General features: G+C 35.9%; 2 protein-coding genes across 9 annotated transcripts in view; one reads left to right on the top strand and one right to left on the bottom strand.

Annotated features, from left to right (window-relative positions):
- The window catches only part of gpc1a (glypican 1a), a 90,073-nt gene extending 79,156 nt beyond the window's left edge, over positions 1-10,917 (bottom strand). The window contains exons 1-3 of one of the 8 annotated variants that reach the window (XM_058760400.1): positions 10,783-10,917; positions 4,740-4,901; positions 1,382-2,091 (exon numbers count right to left, since the gene is read on the bottom strand). In XM_058760400.1, the coding sequence (XP_058616383.1) occupies positions 1,382-2,091; positions 4,740-4,848 (819 nt within the window). In that variant the 5' untranslated portion in view covers positions 4,849-4,901; positions 10,783-10,917. The other 7 variants (XM_058760401.1, XM_058760399.1, XM_058760398.1 and 4 more) reach the window with 7 other exon arrangements.
- rpp21 (ribonuclease P 21 subunit) lies at positions 10,514-13,758 on the top strand. Its single transcript, XM_058760407.1, has 5 exons — positions 10,514-10,735; positions 10,816-10,916; positions 10,997-11,079; positions 11,172-11,306; positions 13,134-13,758. The coding sequence occupies exons 1-5, from the start codon at positions 10,679-10,681 to the stop codon at positions 13,247-13,249; spliced, it is 492 nt and encodes a 163-aa protein (XP_058616390.1). The 5' UTR covers positions 10,514-10,678; the 3' UTR covers positions 13,250-13,758.
- Positions 13,759-20,557: the final 6,799 nt, after the last annotated feature.

The raw sequence follows: 20,557 nt of genomic DNA, 5'->3' as shown, positions 1-20,557 counted from the left end.
ATGCAATTTGTACCACAACACAGGTATCAATTACATCCTGACCACTGCATAAGGAGCCCTATTAGTGACATTACCATAAACGATCATTTCTGTTCACAGTAAATAAAGCAATATGCAAAATAAAACCCTACAGTATTTTGGTAATTCATTCATAACTTAGCAGAAGTTAACCAAATTAGCTAAATGCCAGCATGGACAAGTATCATGACTTATTTTGGGTTCTTATCCTCAAAAACCATGAACAGATCTATGAAAGGCAGGTGAATAAAAACTACATAAAATAGGTGATGATACACATGGTTTGTGCAGCTTCTAACAGCATGAAACAAATCAAAATTACAGTTTTTGTAACTGTTCTTCTATGTCGGGCTGCCACTTGATGTCCAATGTAAATTCTGTGTCCCAAAGTGGAACCACTGGTATAGTTTTTGTTTTGGCCAAACCATAACTTCACTGATTGGTCTACAGGTCAGTTCCATTAGGGTTGCATCTAACAACTTTGTTAGCGCTCTGTCTCGTAAGCCTGGGTCCAGACCAGGTAACGTGAGCCTGAAGTCATTCCTGCCTGGCATCAGTGAGTGAGCAACATTTGATCCAGTGATGGAGTGTTTGAGGGGGGTCCAACTCCCACAAGAAGCCTCCATTGTAGAGCAGTAAGCTTGGGTTTGGAGTTTATGGGGGCTGCGGTTGGGGGCTTAAGTAATAATATCTCCCATTCTGACTGGCAAGTCTATGCTCTTTGAGAGAGATTTGTGGGAATGCGGTCTCAAACTTGACCTACCCATATAGAGTTGTCATCACCAGGACATGATGGGTGCAAAGCCGAGCTGTCACAAAACCCTTGACCCCTGTGGCCCCTTTAGCCATGATTCCAGTGAAAGAATCGAGTGAGCGAGACCGACAGACGGTCGTCCTATGTCGTGCACACAGACTCTGGCGCTGATGGTATGAATAGCCTCAGGGTGGGTGGTTGGGTATTCACTTACAGACAGCCATAGTCACACTGTCATGACCAACACATTTTTTTACAGTACGTGTCATATTACCACATAATCACGCTCCTAATCACTGAGCTAATAATACACCCCTTGCAGATATAATAATTGCAAGGCTACATGACACCACTGAGAATAGACCAAGTATTTTTAGGCTAAAAGCTAATTTATAAGAATTAGCAATTTAAGATTTAAGTACACGCAAGAATAGCAGTTGAGCAAAACGGCAACCTTGCAACTGCACAGCCTGATTGGGCGAGACATTTGATCACTGAACATGCTGCTGCAAGTGCATGCACGCTAGACCGGATTAGTCCAGCATATGGTGCAGCTCATTTGTGGAATAAAAATAAACGTGTTCTATGAATCAGAGAAGCATGACTCACCACGGCGCTGAGATGTGGTCCATGGAGTTGCGCAGTGAGGATGGCATCATTAATTCTTTCCCGGATGCGTAGAAGTGCCAGTTCCACTTCGTATCCCCCTGATAGTGCCCCGCTCAGCCCCTCCAGCAATGCTACATAGTGTCTCCAAGGCCCATCCAGCTCAGCTACACCTGCCAGGCAACCCCGCATCACATTGAGACATAGGCCTCCGCAAGGCCGGATCAGGGTCAGTCCACGGCAGTGCGGACAGAACAGCATCCGCACCAGTGCACGTCCACATTGGCGTGCCATTCCCAACGATTCAGTGGCATTCAGAACCTCGGCACCTACCGCCAGCGCCCGACTGAGGGCACGACCAGCCACTAGTGCCCTGGACAGTCCCTGAGCAAGTTCTTGTGGGTGAGGGCCAAAGGGATTAACGTCATGCCGAGTGGCACGTAGGCACTCGCTTCCTTCGGAGGACCAGGTAGAAACATTTGAACCCAAGCCAGGATTGACCAAGTGCTGGTATACCAATGGGAAGAGTTTATCGTAGAAACTGTGGACTGAGTGTTCCACAGAGATGTTGGCATCACCTCGGAGGTAGAGGTCAAGGTCAGAGAAGAGGGTAGACACCAAGGGTTTCGCGTCTTGAGAGATCGTCTCGTAGGTGCTGTCGAAGAGCGAGTAGGTATGATTTAGAGTGAAGGAGAGCAGGGAATGGAAGGTATCTGAAGAGGAAATAAAAGAGGAATTCTGGACTGAACAAGCACTTAAATTAACGTCCCTAAACAGCATAGTCAACCTACATGCATAAACATTCGTAACATGAGAGGACCAACAATTGCGGTGATTTTATTTGACATTTATGAGAGGGTCAAACATACTAGTCCGTCATGGTACACCTCTGCCTTGTCTAGCATTGCTTACAACTCTTTCTTATGCATCTAATCTCTCTTTCCATTGGACTAATGGGAGCTGACAACACTTAATCCATGGATCTTTTGGGCTGGCGCTATTGGGCTGAAGGTTAGTTTGGAGATATGTGACACATGCGACTAGCTTATGACCAATTTTAGCAGTGAGGGCGACATCTTATACTTCACTATGCCTCCGGGTTGCAAATGGAAGTTGAGGATCATAGTCATTTGTACCGTATGCATTATTTACAATGGCATATTAACTTTTGTGTGACGTGACAGATGGATACTTAAATTGACAGCTGGCAGAACCCTTCAAAGTGCAGTTTGCTTTAATGTCTTCTCATTCATAACGACCAAAGCATTCCAGCTCAGTCTTGTTTCTCTGTGTATGACTAGCATGCAAACAGCAAGCTGTAAGTTATGATTGCTCTTTATTGATGGAGGAACAAAAGAACACCTGTTTGGCTCACAGTACTAAAAGACACCCATAACAATATTTCCATAACAAGCCTTTGAGCTTTTGCAAGAAAACTGGCAGGGATACTGAATTGTTGCGTCAGTGTTCTTGCTACTGGCGTTACATCTCTCGGTGGCACTCCAGGCATCCTGTAATTCCAACAATATGCGAGTAACCTTCTCAGGTCAGGAACTATGAACACTTTGAACCTACACTTTGAACCTACAGTAAATCTATATTTAAGAAAACGGTTCAAATCAAACACTTGTTGCACTAGATGCCTATAAATTCAGACTAGGGCGAATCTTGGCAACTACATCCAAACACCTCAGTGTCAGGTGACATGGCAGGGGATTATGCCCGGATCGTGTAATGGGGTTCTTCTCATATGGTTCTGGGCCATGAAGGCATGGGGTTGGGAGGTCACGCAGATCACAGGGGTCACCAAGGGTGTCTGGGATGCACCACAAATGACCTCTCACCTCTAAGACAGCAGGATGTTCCGAGAAAGCAGACAGTAGGGTCAACTTGGATGACCATACCCCTGATCACTCTATTAACTCAGTGCCTACTGGATTCGATGTGGGTCCTACTTTAAAAAAGATCATGTCAGAATAACTCCACTCACTGTACCCAGTCCAGGACTGAATTTAGATCAAGAGAAGGTAGCACACAGTATTTTTAGTGCCTTTTAGGTTGGAGAGGATAGTTAAGCTTTGTCAAACAGATGGTATGTGAATAAAATATGTTGGATTTGCTTTACAGTGAAATTACTTTTCAAAGTTACAGAGAGTACTTTTCAAAGAAATAGTTCACCTAAAAATGTACTCACTCTCAAATCTTTAACAGATCATCCTGCATTTGGGGCAGGTTTGACGTCAGCAATATCAAACATCTTTGGTTCTCACATGTCTCATCATTGGTGTAGTTTTTGGACCTTGACAGTCCTTGTCCCCATTAAGAAAAAGAGATTCTGCAAGCTATTTACTTTTGACTTCCATAGAAGAAAGAAAATCATACTGGTAAGAACAGAAGTTTTGGCTGAACTAACTTAAACAGACATTCCCAAGAGAGCCCACAAGGTTCATACTTGAATTATTACTTTACCCTTAAACACACAGCCATATAGACAAAAAGCGGTCTACATTAAAAATCCTCTTTCACGTGGGAATGAAAAACACTTTACAGACCTTCTTTCTTTTAAACAGGACACCAGCTACAACCATGCGAAAAGTAGCAGAAAAGGACAACTGATCTTTTCAAAAGCTCTCATTATAGAGCAATACATTGAAGTGCACTGAGACGGATCTCCACGGATACGCCAAGAATTTCAACATTTTTCTTTTTCGTTTGCTTTAAACTCGTTAAATATTCACTTGGCTGGCAGCAAAGACAGAGACGACGGTGACAGTGCCCTTTCCCTGTGAACCTGAAAGGGTTTTTGTGCAAGTTTGGGTCGACAAATTGGATGAACTTAAATATTTGGTTGGGCGAGGACTTAGAGTTGTAAATTTGAAGCGTCTTATGTCTCATGTTATACATATAAATGCCCTGGAGTAGATAATGACATGCATGGAGTCTGTCTAAGTGTATGTGTGTGTGAGAAACATCTTTCTGATTGCTTCTTTTTGTATGTTTTATTCAAACACTGATTCTGAAAAGCCTTGTCCTAATCCTAAAGCGCCAATCAACCTCTAAGAAGCACATGTACTGCTTCACAGGAGACCTCAGGCAGATAAAGGATCATTCTGTGAGTGTGAAAAACAGCAGACAAAAAGCAAATCTCCAAGTAACCATTGGAAAGTCACGGTGTACGACTCATAACACCACCCTGGTGTCTTCCATACAAGCGTACAAAGCCACAGCATGTAGTGAAAGTGTGAACCACCTGCTGTGGCAGGGACTTGATCCCATGACCTCTTGGTCCTGCTGCAAATGCAAACAGCACATGGTCTAGTATTTATTTGACCAATAAGCTCCACTCGATATCAATACGTACCCTGGAAGGAAGAGGCATGGCCCAGGATGAGATATTTGAGTTCGAAGCTATAGGAGAGAATGTTCTGGAGTGTATCTCTCTGGGCAGCGGCATAGTAGCTCTCCTCCATCTTGCGGGTGCAGCATGTGGGACCCTGGTGTTTGCAGATCAGAAGATCTGCATCTATGGAGGATTAATCATAGAAGGTGATTCAATTCTAGGGGCATTTTTCACTACTTGAAACCTTAACGAAATCTTTCCAAATGTCTCTCTATAACCACATCTTGCAATAAAGTTCTGATTTTCATTGGTACAATTGTTTTTTTTTTTGATATGTTACCTTTTCCACTTTTGGGATTTCAGGTATTGTTCTGCACTTCATAATTGTTCAAATATAGCTGAAATTTAGCATTGCGACAACTTGTGATCATGGCCGTAATTAACCATCAAGTGGATTTGCTGTGGATTTTGGATATTATGTGTGACATATAAACTATACACATGCATACCAAAAAATGATTTGAAAATTAAGAAGGCACAATGTACAATTTCCCTGATTTTAACAGTTTTTATAACTTTACTGCAAAGTCTAGATGAACCTAAATAATACCTACATTTTGGAAAACGTGACCTTTTAACACTCTTAAATTAAGCAATCTAAGCATTTTGTCTTTAAAATATTCATATGGGTCCAAAATAACACACAGAGTGTGGTTATATGGCAAGAAGGTGCATGTAAAAGAGCAGAGCACATGTGATAAAGACAGACGATATCTGCTCTGTCAGTCACCCTGCCCTATCCTATGTGACCAATTTTACACCGACGGGACCCCATAAGCCATGCATTAGAACAGCTGACTGTGATCACCGGTATTCTGCTGACCTCTCTCACCTCTCAATACACATGGAACGATGCCTTGAAACTTGCGCACTAAGAATAAAACTTTGTTTTGTAACGCTCATACTTTTCTAATGTATCCTTTCCATAAACAAGAACTTGAGACAAACCGAATATGCCCAGTTTACAACTTCATACCAACTCCCAAACATTTTTGAGATGACTTCTATTCAGGAATGCGTTTTTGATTTAACACGAAATGTGGAACATGAAAAACATTTGACAGCCTATCCTACAGTCGTGTTAATTTTGTCAACACCACTGACATTTCTGATTTATGCTCTGTCATCAAAATGACTTATTTGTTAGATGACTTTTTCGGACACACTTTACATCACAGTTTGCATAGTACAACCTATGTATGCCTAATGTAGGCCCTGTATGTAAACATTTACTGCTGGACAGGCTGTAATTCATCTTCTATTTTAAACAATATTTTTCTAATTATTGTATAAATATTATGGGCCTACATGCAGTAATGAAGAAATAATTTGCCTCATGTCTAAATGAAATGGAAAAGGTGATTAAAACGGTCAAAAAACCCTCAGTCAGTCACAATATCTAAAGAAGGTACATTTTGACGAAAAGGTCACATGCATTTTTCATAAACGTCAGTGGCAAGTTGTGTTAGACATTTACATTTAATAACATTATATTCTTAATTACAATGTAAGGTTTTGTATATTCTTTTCGGGGATTGGTAATTGCGTTTCCGTAATAGTTAAACAGCTTAAATTTAGCTGCAGTTAAACTTCACACATTGTGACAACATGCCCCACTATTGGTCAGTGTGTTTAGTTTGCTTTAACTTTTTTTTCTTGGCAATAATTGTGCAGAGTGAATCAACAAACAAAGAAATAACCTCTGAATCAAAAGACCGCTGGAAATAGTGTTGAGAATATGAATGTTTAGCTGTATTAGACACCGCTTCTCACAGTAATCTTCGAGTCTATTTATAAACGAACCTGTTGCCGCGGTCTCCGGAACCCATCTTAATGAACCGACTTGGCGCAGCTGGAAAGCGGTTTTTACCTCATGACAGCTCTGCGCGCTCGCGCAGTGAACTCTCCATATTAACACACTGGAGAGCAGGATCCACAAGCAACATACACGAGGTGCTGTCCTGCGGAGCATTGCACCATCTCAATCCACAGAAAGCCCTTTGAGCCAATGTATGAGAAAGAGAAAAGCCCCCAAAACAAGTCAAAAGTATTATCCGGAAGAGATGCACATTTAAAGCCGCTTAATGAAGTATCCAGAGAGAAAGTTTTCCAGGCTCGCAGGGGCTTCACATGCTGCGTGATTTGACAGACTGGACTGGAGACATGTGAGGAAGGGCCCTGTGAGTGTGTGTGTGTGTGTGTGTGTGTGTGCGCGCGCGTCCAGTGTGCAGAAAGAGACTTCTGAGTGCCAGTTTTGTGCGCCCAACACCCACTCCGGACCCCCCTCTCTTTGGCAGAGATTGATAGATAGACAGTGTAACAATGTAAAATCTTAAAATAGATAAATAATTTTTTTAGACAGGAAAAAAAAACCCGGTTTTGACAGGAAGAAATAATTTTAAGTGTATGTTTAAATAAATTTGAATACACAAGTTAACAATGTAAAAGCTTATATTTATACTACACTCTCAGAAATAAAGGTACAAAAGCTGTCACTGGGGCGGTACCTTTTCAAAAGGTACAGTTTTGTACCTATTAGGTGCAAATATGTACACTTTAAGTACCAATATGTACTTTTCAGGTATACCAAAATGGACCCTTTAGGTACAAACATGTACCTTTGGAAAAGGTACCGCCCCCAGTGACAGCTTTTGTACCTTTATTTCTGAGAGTGTATATATATAATATATAGGCTATAATACTATATACTAAATGGTATATGTGACCCTGGACGACAAAACCAGTCTTAAAGGAACACTCCACTTTTTTTTGGAAATAGGCTCATTCTCCAACTCCCCCAGAGTTAATAAGCTGAGTTTTACCGTTTTTGAATCCATTCAGCTGATCTCTGGATCTGGCGATAGCACTTTTAGCATAGCTTAGCATATATCATTGAATCCGATTAGACCAGTAGCATCGCGTTCAAAAATGACCAAAGAGTTTCGATATCTGTCCTATTTAAAACTTGACTCTTCTGTAGTTATATCGTGTACTAAGACCGGCGGAAAATGAAAAGTTGCGATTTTCTAGGCTGATATGATTAAGAACTATACTCTCATTCCGGCGTAATAATCAAGGAACTTTGCTGCCGTACCATGGCCGCAGCAGGTGCAGTGATATTACGCAGCGCCTGAAAGTAGTCCCCAGCTAGGTACCTATTTATAATATAGCTGGGGACTACTTTCAGGCGCTACGTAATATCACTGCACCTGCACCTGCTATTAATCTTATATATATGTATATGTATATATATATATATATATATATATATATATATATATATATATATATGAAGAGTTCAGATGCAAAAGCCTCTAAGCACGTCTGTCGTTTTTCTTTAAAATTATCATTTCTTTCTGACTACTATGTATAGGTTTCTATGTAAGTAGCCTACTAGTACTTCTGAATGGGTTGAGGCTGGGATTTAGTGCATTTTAAGTGAAACTACTTGATGAACATATAGGCTACTATGTGTGGAGAGCATTCACTCAATATCGTTATGTCATTTTTGACCAAGATGGCTTTTAGAGGCTTTTGCATAGGAGCTCTTCATACATACATACATACATACATATATATATATATATATATATATATATATATATATTTATATAGTACCTTGCAAAAGTATTCATACCCCTTCATTTCTTTCAGGGTTTTTTTATGTTGCTGCCTTATGTCAAGCTGCTTTAAATGACTTTTTCTTCCACATCAATCTACACTCCATACACACACCATACACTTGACAAAGCAAAAACAAATTATAAATTAAAAATAAAAAACTGAAAAAAGTATTCATACCCTTAACTAAAAACTTAGCGGAAGCACCTTTACAACCTCAAGTCTTTTTTGTTCAATGCAACGAGCTTTGATGCATCATCATTTGGCAATTATCTGCCATTCTTCTCCTCGCCTCTTCACCTCTCAAGCTCTGTCAGGTTGGATGGGGGCAGATGCACATTTTCAGGTTTCTCCAGAAATATTTGATGGGGTTCAAGCTCAGGCTCTGGCTGGGCCACTCAAGGACATTCATAGAGTTGTCTATAAGCCACACTTGCTGTGTGCTTCTCCACATATGATCATGGAGCTCAACTGGAGTGACCATCAGCTTCTTGGTCACCACACTGACCAAAGCCCTTCTCCATCAGTTGCTCAGTTTGGCCAGCTCTGGGAAGAGTTCTGGTTGTTCCAAACTTCTTCCATTATGGATAATGGAGGCTACGTGATTCTGTGACCTTTCAATGAAGCAGAATTTTGAGCTCTACAGGCAGTTCTTTTGACGTCAGGGCTTGGTTTTTGCTCTGATGTGCATTATCAGCTGTTAGACCTTTTATTAAGATATTTGTGCCTTTCCAAATCATACCTGTTCAATTGAAGTTAACTTGAAGTGTAGTAACATCTACAAGCAATATGAATGCTCCTGAGCTAAATTTCAACTGTCCTGGGTATGCATACTCCTGCAATGGAATCATTTAAGTTTTTTATTTTTACTAAATTTGCAAAGATGTTTTTTTTTTTTTTTTGCTTTACGTTTATAGTGTATGGAGTATAGATTGATGTAATGTACTTTAAAAGGAATTTAAAGCAGTTTAACATAAGGCAGCAACATAAAACGTGAAAAAAATGAATATGAATACTTTTGCAAGGCACTGTACTACTTGCAAAGGCCTTTAAATGGTCTCTCAGTCAAGTGTTTTGAGTTAATTATCTGATTAGAGTGTGGCACCAGGTGTCTTCAATATTGAACCTTTTCACAATATTCTAATTTTCTGAGATACTGAATTTGGGATTTTCCTTAGTTGTCAGTTATAATCATCAAAATTGAAAGAAATAAACATTTGAAATATATCATGTAATGAATGAATATAATATACAAGTTTCACTTTTTAAATGGAATTAGTGAAATAAATCAACTTCTTGATGATATTCTAATTATATGACCAGCACCTGTGTATATATATATATACACACATATAAACACACACTTTCACAGTTTTTGACAAGAAGGGGTAGTAAGAAAATGTGTTTTCTTTTTCAAAATTGATCTAACGTTAATAGTGGGTAGAAAAAAAACCCTAAAATCAAAGTTTATACTTTTAGATAATATTCAATTCGTTTTGAAAACTTGAAATAAATAAATAAATAGTAATAATGATAATTCCTCAAAGTTATTTCTTTTTCTTTTTAAAGTAACAGTTTTTTATAGGACGATATAAAAATAAAATAAAACAAATCTGTTTTAAAGTTTACCGAACATGAATAGTGGTTAGGAAAAAACAAAAAAAAAAAAAAAAACTTTTATTCCACTTTTTTAAGACAATATTACCTTATTTATTTATATATTATTATAGACCTTTTTTTTTTTTTTTTTTTATAAGTTTTATTTTTAGACACTTTTAGACACTAATTCCAGAAGCAATGTCCACTTAATATTTTCCCCACACAAAATGTTTGAAATCATTATATAAATAATTAAATAGGGCTGTCTGAAAATAGGTTTAAGCAACCACTCGATTTTGTCTGCTGAATATTAAGTGTTCTCCTAGCAACACATGCATATAAATATTGTGTACACACACACACGCACACACGCCATGCTGTCATTTCTAATATAAATGACTAATTATGCATGTGCTGCAAACCCCAAGTCCACAAACGCAACTGATTAAGCGTTTCATAGTCATGCCGCTATGAGGCGCAGTATGGTTATTTCCTACAATCTACGATGTGAAGAAGATGTCATTACATCGCTGTTCCACGCGATGGCCATATGCAGCAAAGATAGTGATTTTACCGGCTGTTGAGAAGCAGAAGGAATAAAACGAGCATGCTGTCATGCAGTATGCAGTAGAAGTTCACACTTTGGAGTTTCAAAGACAGACAGACGTCTCTAAAGAAACATGGCCGGGAATATAAAAGACAAAGAAGCATATCAACGCCTGAACTTCCTCTATCAGGTTAGTAAGTTTGTGTGTCAGATCTGTTTATTTCAATATCTTCAAACCTTCTCGTGATGTTTTCTGATGATGGATCCCAGGCTGCTCACTGCGTTTTGGCTCAAAATCCAGAGAATACTGAACTGGCAAGATTTTACTGCCTCACTCAGAAGACCATCTCCAAACGACTGGTGCTCAGACAGTGAGTAGTGTCTCCTTGTTAATAATGTGGATATTAAACAAACAAACAAACATCAATGATGGAGCTTCATGTCCTTGCAGAGATCCATCAGTAAAGAGAAACATTTGCAAAAAATGCTGCACTTTACTAATACCAGGTGTCACATCAACTGTACGACAAAAAAGTAAGTCGGTCTGTCTATCTCTCTGTCTGTCTATCTATCTATCTATCTATCTATCTAAAATTAACAATGTATATTAAATCTTCATCTTGAAGGAGGACAGATGCAACAACGTAAGACTATTGTGCGATGTTTAAGTTGTGGACTGACTAAACAGTTCCCAAACAACCCAAAACACAAACTGTGGGTGGATCAACCTGAGGCTCAACTAGAAAACCAGACCTCGCAAGGTAAAGATAAATATTGAGTGTCTTTGTACATTGATTTTACTTAAAAGAAGGTCAAACATACCTGGAGAAAGGTATACATTAGCATCTCAGTTGCTCAGCTGTCTTGGTCATAACTGATGGAAGTATGAACCCTGTATGCTGCCATCTTTGCTTCGTGGATGCTAACTTTTTTTAGCCAATCACCTGAACTGTTTGTGACATGTGACTGTCACGCTACAATAGAGGTCCTTGCAGCGGATGGGAAAAATATCAATTTCAACGTATATTTTAAGCATTTATACATCCTCAAATATGCTCAATTTATTTGTTGTGTGTCCCAAATTTCTTTCCAATTTCCAGGATTGTGCAGGTTTCAACTCATTGAAAATTGTATTTATTCAGTTTATTCATAGTTAAGCCAAATACAGTTTTGGTTTAATTATAAAAACATGATATAATTCATAATATTTCTCGCCATGGAAATAGCCACAGAAGCTGGAATGGCATTAAACACAAATAAACAAACAAACTTTCCAATTTCCAAGTGTTTTAGCAGTGAAAGCTAAGCTAACAGACTAATCTGCTAGTGATATGCTAATATCTAATGACAGCATAATAGTTAACAGATTGCAAAGCTAGCCTAATCGAACCAGTTATCCTGTGACCTAACTGGAAAAAAATAACAACAATTGTTCCTGTTTATAAAAGCTAAGCTAGCAGGTTAGTTGGCTAATGATATGCTAATCTCACAGGGTAATATGTTACTATTTAGAATAGCAGGTTAATCAAGTAGCACTAAGAAAAATTAAAGGGGTCATATGACGGCATTATTTGGTGTAATGCAATGTGTTTACGTGGTTTAAGGTTCAAAAAACATTATTTTCCACATACCGTACAGTGTTGCTCCTCTATGCTCCGCCTTTCTGAAACGTGTCAATTTTTACAAAGCTTATAGTTCTGAGAAGGGAGGCGTGCTCTGATTGGCCAGCTATCCAGTGCGTTGTGATTGGTCGAATACCTCAAGTGTGTGACGGAAATGTTACGCCCCTTTACCATATTTGGAAATGCAGTCTCCATGAAATGACGGTGGCGGCAACAATACTATAGTGAGAATAAAAAATGACACCTATTTTTGTGTAAACATTTGGGCGGTGTTTTGTAAATCTTCCCACACAGTGACGTAGATTTGTGGGGGCGTGTTTTATTGAGGTATTTTAAGAAGGCATGGATGAGTCTTAACTTTAAAAAAAAAAAATATCTCTTTGGGTTTCAGACTTTAATTTTTGCGACTTTACCGATCATATATGTGACCCTGGACCACAAAACCAGTCTTGAGTGTCAATTTTTCAAAATTAAGATTTATACATCATCTGAAAGCTGAATAATAATTTGGCCGAGATGCAACTATTTGAAAATCTGAATCTGAGGGTGCAAAAAAATCAAAATATTGAGAAAATTGCCTCTAAAGTTGTCCAAATAAAGTTTTAATATATTTACAGTAGGAAATTTAGAAAATCTTCATGGAACATCTTTACTTAATGTCCTAATGATTTTTGGCATAAAAGAAAAATCAATAATTTTGACCCATGCAATGTATTTTTGGCTATTGCTACAAATATACCCCAGCGACTTGAGACTGGTTTTGTGGTCCAGGGTCACAAATGTGTTACAGCTTGTAATATTCAAAAGACAAAGGAAAACATGAAATCGCATCATATGACCCCTTTAAGACAACATGCATTATAAGCAGTTTTGAACAAATTACACAATTCACCTTTAAACATTGTATCAAACATTTAATATTGTAAATGCACAAATATACAGTATCTTTTATTCTACTGTCTACAGCTGCTGGTCCTTCGTCGAAGTCCGCAACCCAAGAGAAGAAATCTGATATGGGCTCAGCCTCCACGACAGCAAAGACTTCGTCTACAGCTCAAACAAATGTGACTAAACCTTCATGACACTGTACATGCATTAATATAACTAGTTAAACAAAGTGAACTTTTGGGGTGGTATTTAGTTTTTTTTATTTTTGTTTACATTTTTAGCCTTTAGATGCATTTTTTTTTATTTTTCTGACATTACGTGCAATATTGTTTTTCTTCCGCATTGAATGAATGTTTTGAATTGCAATAAAGTGATTCTACTGTAAGTGGCTGATTTACATTGCTAATGATTTTTATTCTGTACTTTTATGCATGCTTTAATATCATTGAACTCTATATGGCTTCCTGCAACAGAAGCGTTTTCTTTTATCGCCCGGAGCGTATGGAAATCTGGTGGGAATTCAGCTGCCTGCATAAAAATTGATTGATCTACTGTTGCTAAATTACCTCTTTATCCAAACCATCATGTGGATATTTCACTTAGACATGCAGCTTACACTTATTAATGCGTTTTAGAACAATGTTTTGATTTTTTTTCATCTTCTAAGGCCTTAGTGCTTTTTTTTTTCTCCAGTCAGTTGATCTCTGATAGTCTCTTGATCTTAGGGTCAGGCGTTACATCACGTATTGGGTGTAAAGGTTTTGACATTTGTACTTTTGAAGTTTTTGATGAGAACAAAAGGCTTCTTTTTGCGCAGCAATGCACGTTCATGAATTATTCAAGTTTGCGTGCACGACCTCTCGGAGTATCGTGCTTCCAATCTTGGATGCACAACGGATGTTGCATATTCATGATATCCTGCACCCTGGTGATAATTTATAAGTGATATTAAGACATTTACACATGTATGAGTGTAATTCAGTCGCTGCTGATGTTGTTAATTGGATGGGATATGGATCTGCACGGTCCCGAGGATATGCATCTGTGGGTTGTCAATACGGAAAGTAGCACCAAGAGGCTTCGTCGAAGCCAAAGAACCCCTCCCACTTCCTCGAATTAGAGAACTGAATCAATTGCCCTGAAGGCCAGAACGAGATGCATGGGAAGACAGGATTTAATTCAATTTGCATCGCATAATGTCAGTGGGAGTGCATTAGAAATTAAAATCGTGTGGTTGAGGAATTGTGCTTAATGATGATGTGGACTTGAACGGTGAAAGAAAGGTTGAAAAAGATCTAGATCAAGTGTTTCCATCATATTCGTCTTAATATACTGAATGTAATATTAAACGCACAATTTTTAAACATGAACATTATATTATGCAAAGTTGTTGTGTGTGCGTGTGGTAACACTTTATTTTAAAGTGTCTTTGTTACACAGGTTACATGTACTTACTATTATAATAACAATTAATTATGCATATTTACATGCAAGTAGCCCTAAACCTAACCACATAGCAAGTACATGCAACTAATTAATATTACTCAGTACTTTAATGTATAATTACACTGTAACAAGGAATCCTTCAAATAAAGTGTAACCATGTGTGAATATATTCAATTTCCTTTTAATTCATTGCATACTTATTTAATTGAAATTAGTCATTTACACACAATTTAATAATTTATTAATAATTTACACAATATAATAAATATAAACAAGATATAATAATTTACACAATTTATCATAGAATTATTATTATTATTATTATTATTTAGTGCTGTCAAACGATGAATCGTGATTAAATCACATCCAAAATAAAAGTTTTTGTTTATGTATGTGTGTGTACTGTGTATATTTATAATGTATATATAAATACACACACATACAGGACGTGTTTTGAAAATATTTACATGTATATATTTATATAATTTATATTATAAATATTCAATATACAAATATAACATTTTTCTTAAATGCATGCATGTGCATGTATTTATATATACACACACATACTGTATATTACATAAACAAAAACTTTTATTTTGGATGCGATTAATCGTTTGACAGCACTAATATTATTTTATACAAAACTTAAAACGACAATAATAAATTATTATTAAATTAATTGTATATTTTACTCACACACAAACACGTGTAAATACATAAATACATACATTTAAAGAGTGAAAAAATACAATATTTAATTTATTATTATTAATTAAACTTTATAACATTTGTGAAAGTATTATGTTTTTAGTATTTTATATAATTATTTATTAAAATATTATATTAATATTTTAAAAATAATTATTTTAGCATTCTCATTATTATTGTGTACATTTACACCTTAAATTCTCATTTCTGTAATGTATAAAATGATAAATTATATAATGATTTAAAATTCTATATAAATATGCATTTATAATAAAAGCAGCAAAAGATTTTTTTTTAACATTTTTTTACATTTGTAAAAGTATTGTTTTTATTATTTTTTAAAATTTGAATAACTTAATTATATAATTAAATTATTTTTGAATTCTCCTCCTCCTTATTATCGTTATTACATTTTAAAACCTGTGTGGGTGTTTGTGTGTGTTTTGTTAATTCTTTTTAAAATTCTATTTATATAAAGGATATTAAGCCCTTTCGGGATTATTATTGTTAGTAGTAGTTGTTGTATTTAGTATACATTTTCACCTTAAATTTTCACTTCTGTAATGCACAAAAAAAAAATAATATTTAAATATGATATAAAATTCTATATAAATATGAATTTGTAATATGTACTTACATAACCTTGAGAAAAAGAAGAAGAAAAAAAAAAAACCCCAGTCACACTACTGTTATGAGAATTTAGGTAGAAGATGCCCTTAACTGTCACAATGGAAAACGGGCTTATTTTATTATGCAAGAAATATCTGATTTAAAAAAGTTTTTCTGCTTTGGATTTTGGGTATAAATGTGACCTGCATATATTTTTCGCGAGACTAATGGTTTGTAGCAGCTTTGGAATATTAATATAGAATCCAATCGAGGTGCAGCCATGCATGCGCATATCGGTCATTTTATACAAATGCCTTTGAATTTGGCTCACCCGATGAGACTGGATTTGTTTATAAAGTCACTTTATTGACCCCCGAGGGGAAATTTAGAATGTCTGTTAGGCTGATATTAATAAACAACATTTATACTGCAGCATGCTTCGAAATGTAAGCACACATATGACTCTAGAAATGCTAAGTCATTGGTATCCTCTGCAGGGTGCATATTGCCAATATATATTGTTGGTGCATGAATTTTTGATATGCTGTGAAAATGCGCTCCATGAAATTACCTGACCCGTGCTTGTGGTTCCTCTGTGCCATATGACATTTCTGTGACTGATTTTAAGTCTGTCCTGTTCCATCGGAGGGAAAACAAAACCATTTCTATGTTGTCAGAAATATTATGCATGCCCAATAGCTGTTTTTCTTGATATCGTTTTTTGGCAGCACTGGGAATTGGACAAAAACAGGAATATTAGAGCACAAAATATTGGGCCACAAATCATACTGCATTTACCTCAAGTAAACATTTTTGGTATTATACTATACATCCATTTGAGATGTAAAGTTCCCCTATTATGGGTTAAGGTTCATATTTTGGTTTTAGGAGTCCCCAACAACAGGTTGACAAGCATGTAAGATCAAAAAACACTTTAATTTTCTTATAATATGCATTTATTTTTACCTTATTTGCTCAACGACTCCCAAACGATTCGTTTAATGATTAATTTTTCCAAACCCCTCCTTTGCATGACGCTAATCTGCGGTGATTGGTCGAAAAATTGTGCTGCTTTGTGTACAGCGTTACCGGGGGAAACAGCTATTTACCTGATTGACATAAAACATAAAACAACCAACAGTTTGCTTTTTATGTCATATTTAGACGTGTGTATTTGTAGTAAATAACAATAATAAACAAATAATATTATTTGGCTCTTTTCAAGACACTCAAGGACATTTCATACAATATAAAATGAATGATAGATAAGTAAATAAATAAAAAAATGTCCAACATTTAAGGACACCTTGCACAATACAAAATCACGTAAGTAAATAAATAAATATAAAATGACAAATAAATAATATTTTTTCCAAACACTAAAAAATAAATAAATAAATTCAATTATTAGTTTGGCTCTTTTTAAACACTCTGGGTCACCTTACACAATATAAAATTACATTAATAACTAAACCATTATTATTGTTATCATCATTATTATTATTATCATCGGCTATTTTCAAACAATAAGGGGCACCTTACACAAAAAAATATGCATAAGAAAAATGCATAAATAAATGGCATGTTATACAATATAAAATTACATAGTAGTAGTAGTAGTAGTAGTCGTAATAATTATTATTATTACTATTATTTTTATTAGGATTTTTTCAACATTTAAGGTCATCTACACAATATAAAATGGTAAATAAATAAATAAATTCATTAGTATGGCCCTTTTTAAACACTCAGGGACACCTTAGAAAATATAAAATTACATAAATAAATAATAATTATTATTATTATTGTTATTATCATTATTATCGGCTATTTTCAAACAATATGGGGCACCTTACACAATAAATATCAAACAAACAAACAAACAAAATAAATATTTGGCTCTTTTCAAATGCTGAAGGGCATGTTATACAATATAAAATTAAATAGTAGTAGTAGTAATAATAATAATAATAAAATGAATTTAATATAGTTTCTGAAATGTGCTCATTTATTTTAAGTTGATTCTCAAAAGTCTGTGATCTTGAGTGAGGCCTGTTTGTATTTGACTTTGAGTTATTTTGTACATTTAAAAGACTGTATACAGCCAAACAGCTCTAGTAGAAAAATACTTGAGAAATACTGGAAAGTACTGCACTAGTATTAGCAAAGCTACTGCTCATTGAACAAGGCTTAATACCTTATAGGAGTAGTATTCATAACCATAAGCTCTACTCTTCTGCACAATGGTAATGATTGCACTGCACAATGGAAACTTCAATGTAACAGAAACTCTTTCAAATATCAAACATAACTGAACATTAAACATTAATAGAGGTTTCCCTTCACTCAAAAACACATAAAAAAGCATTTAATTTCAAAATTTACTCTCCATATCCAGCCATACACAAAGCATGCTGGGAACTAACAATCACCTCTAAAATAAAACTGCAAAATTGAGCTAATTCTTTTTTTTTTTTTTCTGTTCCTCAATTCAAGCCTCAAAACTGCTTACGTTTCCTTTAAAAAAAAAAAGAAGAAAAAAAGAAAGAAAGAGGAAAACACATCTCTTGGTTTTATTAGTAAAAAGTCCTCAATATTTTCTATACAACACTGAATCACAATTTCTTTAATGAAATATACTCACTATTTTTAATTACCACAGTGGCAATATAAAATGACATAAGTAGATACATAGACAAACAAACAGATCATAAACCAGAAACAAATCAAAACAGGCATTCATAACGTGATTCATAAAGTAGGCAGTTTTTCTAAGCAGATTATATTTTATAGATTATTATAAGCAATATTTTCTTTGCGCGATGCAGTATCTGCTCTGCACATCATCCCAAGTTGCATCAGCAGGATGAATAAATACTTTCATAAAAGCCTCGACAAAACATATTCTGTGCTTGGCAGCATTGTTCTGATGTTACAGACTCGGGTGCGACGTACTGAGTGTCAGTAAGCCATAAACACTTTAATAATTTACATTTATTGATAAATGATAAAACCCAGCCAAGCTTCCACAAGCTCTCACAAAGCATCTCTGCAAATATTGGCCGGCTTGTTGGCTGATTTGGATCCACAGCACTCCTACAAATTGAACAAGAACAAGAAAAGAGCTAAAAAGATTATCCACAACACAGCCAAGGCTGCCAACTGTGATTATCCATAAGCACTCGTAGGCAAGTGGTATTAGTCACAAGAAAAATTAGATAGGAAAATGTGGTGAGAATGTATTGGAGGATGCACAGATGTGAAAGCATCAGGCGCTAATCTCTTTATGTTTAAATACCCTTTAAATATAGCAGTGTGCAAAATCGATTGTATTTTCTGAAGATGGGCACTGGACAGTGAAGAAGGTCTTGTAGGAAAACTGCCATTTTCATAAGCGTAATTACTGCCTTTTTTATGAGATCCACTACATGAGCCTTTTTTGTTTATGAGGCACAATTAAACGAAGAGCAAGCTGTGAATGTTCTTCTGGATGAGTTTATGGAGCAATATTTTCTTTGTCTATTTAATATCGACCTCTGAGAGAAACAAAACTATGGTTTGTTGCCATTTTACACAAAACAGGGTCTGAAAGAGACATGATATATAAGTAATAATTTTATCAAATGCATTAAATGCAAAAAAGTGTGTATGCGTGTTTCTCATTATTTATGACTGTATCTTATTTATATGTATATTTATATACATATTCACACATGTGACCCTAGACCACAAAACCAGTCATAAGGGTACATTTTTTGAAATTGAGATTTATACATCATCTGAAAGCTGAATAAATATGCTTTCCATTGATGTATGGTTTATATATATATATATATATATATATATATATATATATATATATATATACACATACACACACACACACACACACACAGTCATGGCCAAAAATATCGGCACCCTTGGTAAATACGATCAAAGGCTGTGAAAATTAATCTGCATTGTTAATCCTTTTGATCTTTTATTTTAAAAATTCACAAAAATCTAACCTTTCATTGGATAATAAAAATTTAAAATGGGGGGAAATATCATTATGAAATAAATGTTTTTCTCAAAATACACGTTGGACACAATTGTTGGCACCCCTAGAAATTCTTATGAGTAAAATATCTCTGAAGTATATTCCCATTCATATTCACAATTTTGAGCACTCCAGGGTGATTATGAACATGAAATTATCCAGCCATGGCTTCCTGTTTCACAGAAATATAAATAGGAGGGAAAACAAAGCCCAAATTCCCTTAATCATCCATCACAATGAGAAAAACCAAAGAATATATTTCTGATGTGCAGCAAAAGATAATTGAGCTTCACAAATTAGTGAAGTGGCTTTAAGAAAAGAGCTAGAGCAGTGAAAATTCCCATTTCCACCATCAGGGCAATAATTAAGAATTTCCAATCAACATAAAATGTTATGAAACTGCCTGGAAGAGGACGTGTGTCTATATCGTCCTAATGCACGGTGAGAAGGAGAGTTTGAGTCGCTAAAGACTCCAAGGACCACAGCTGGAGAATTGCAGAAAATAGTTGAGTCTCGGGGTCAGAAAACCTTAAAAAATAAATTGTCAAACAGCACCTACATCACCACATGTTGTTTGGGAAGGTTTCAAGAAAAATTCTCCTCGCTCATCCAAAAACAAACTCCAACATATTCAGTTATCAGACACGACTGGAACTTCAAATGGGACTGGCTTCTATGGTCAGATGAAACTAGAAAA

This window comes from Onychostoma macrolepis, chromosome 22, assembly GCF_012432095.1.
Source record: "Onychostoma macrolepis isolate SWU-2019 chromosome 22, ASM1243209v1, whole genome shotgun sequence".
NCBI lineage: Eukaryota > Metazoa > Chordata > Actinopteri > Cypriniformes > Cyprinidae > Onychostoma > Onychostoma macrolepis.
The sequence above is the reverse complement of the archived record's forward strand: the minus strand, read 5'-3'. Positions and strand labels throughout refer to the sequence as shown.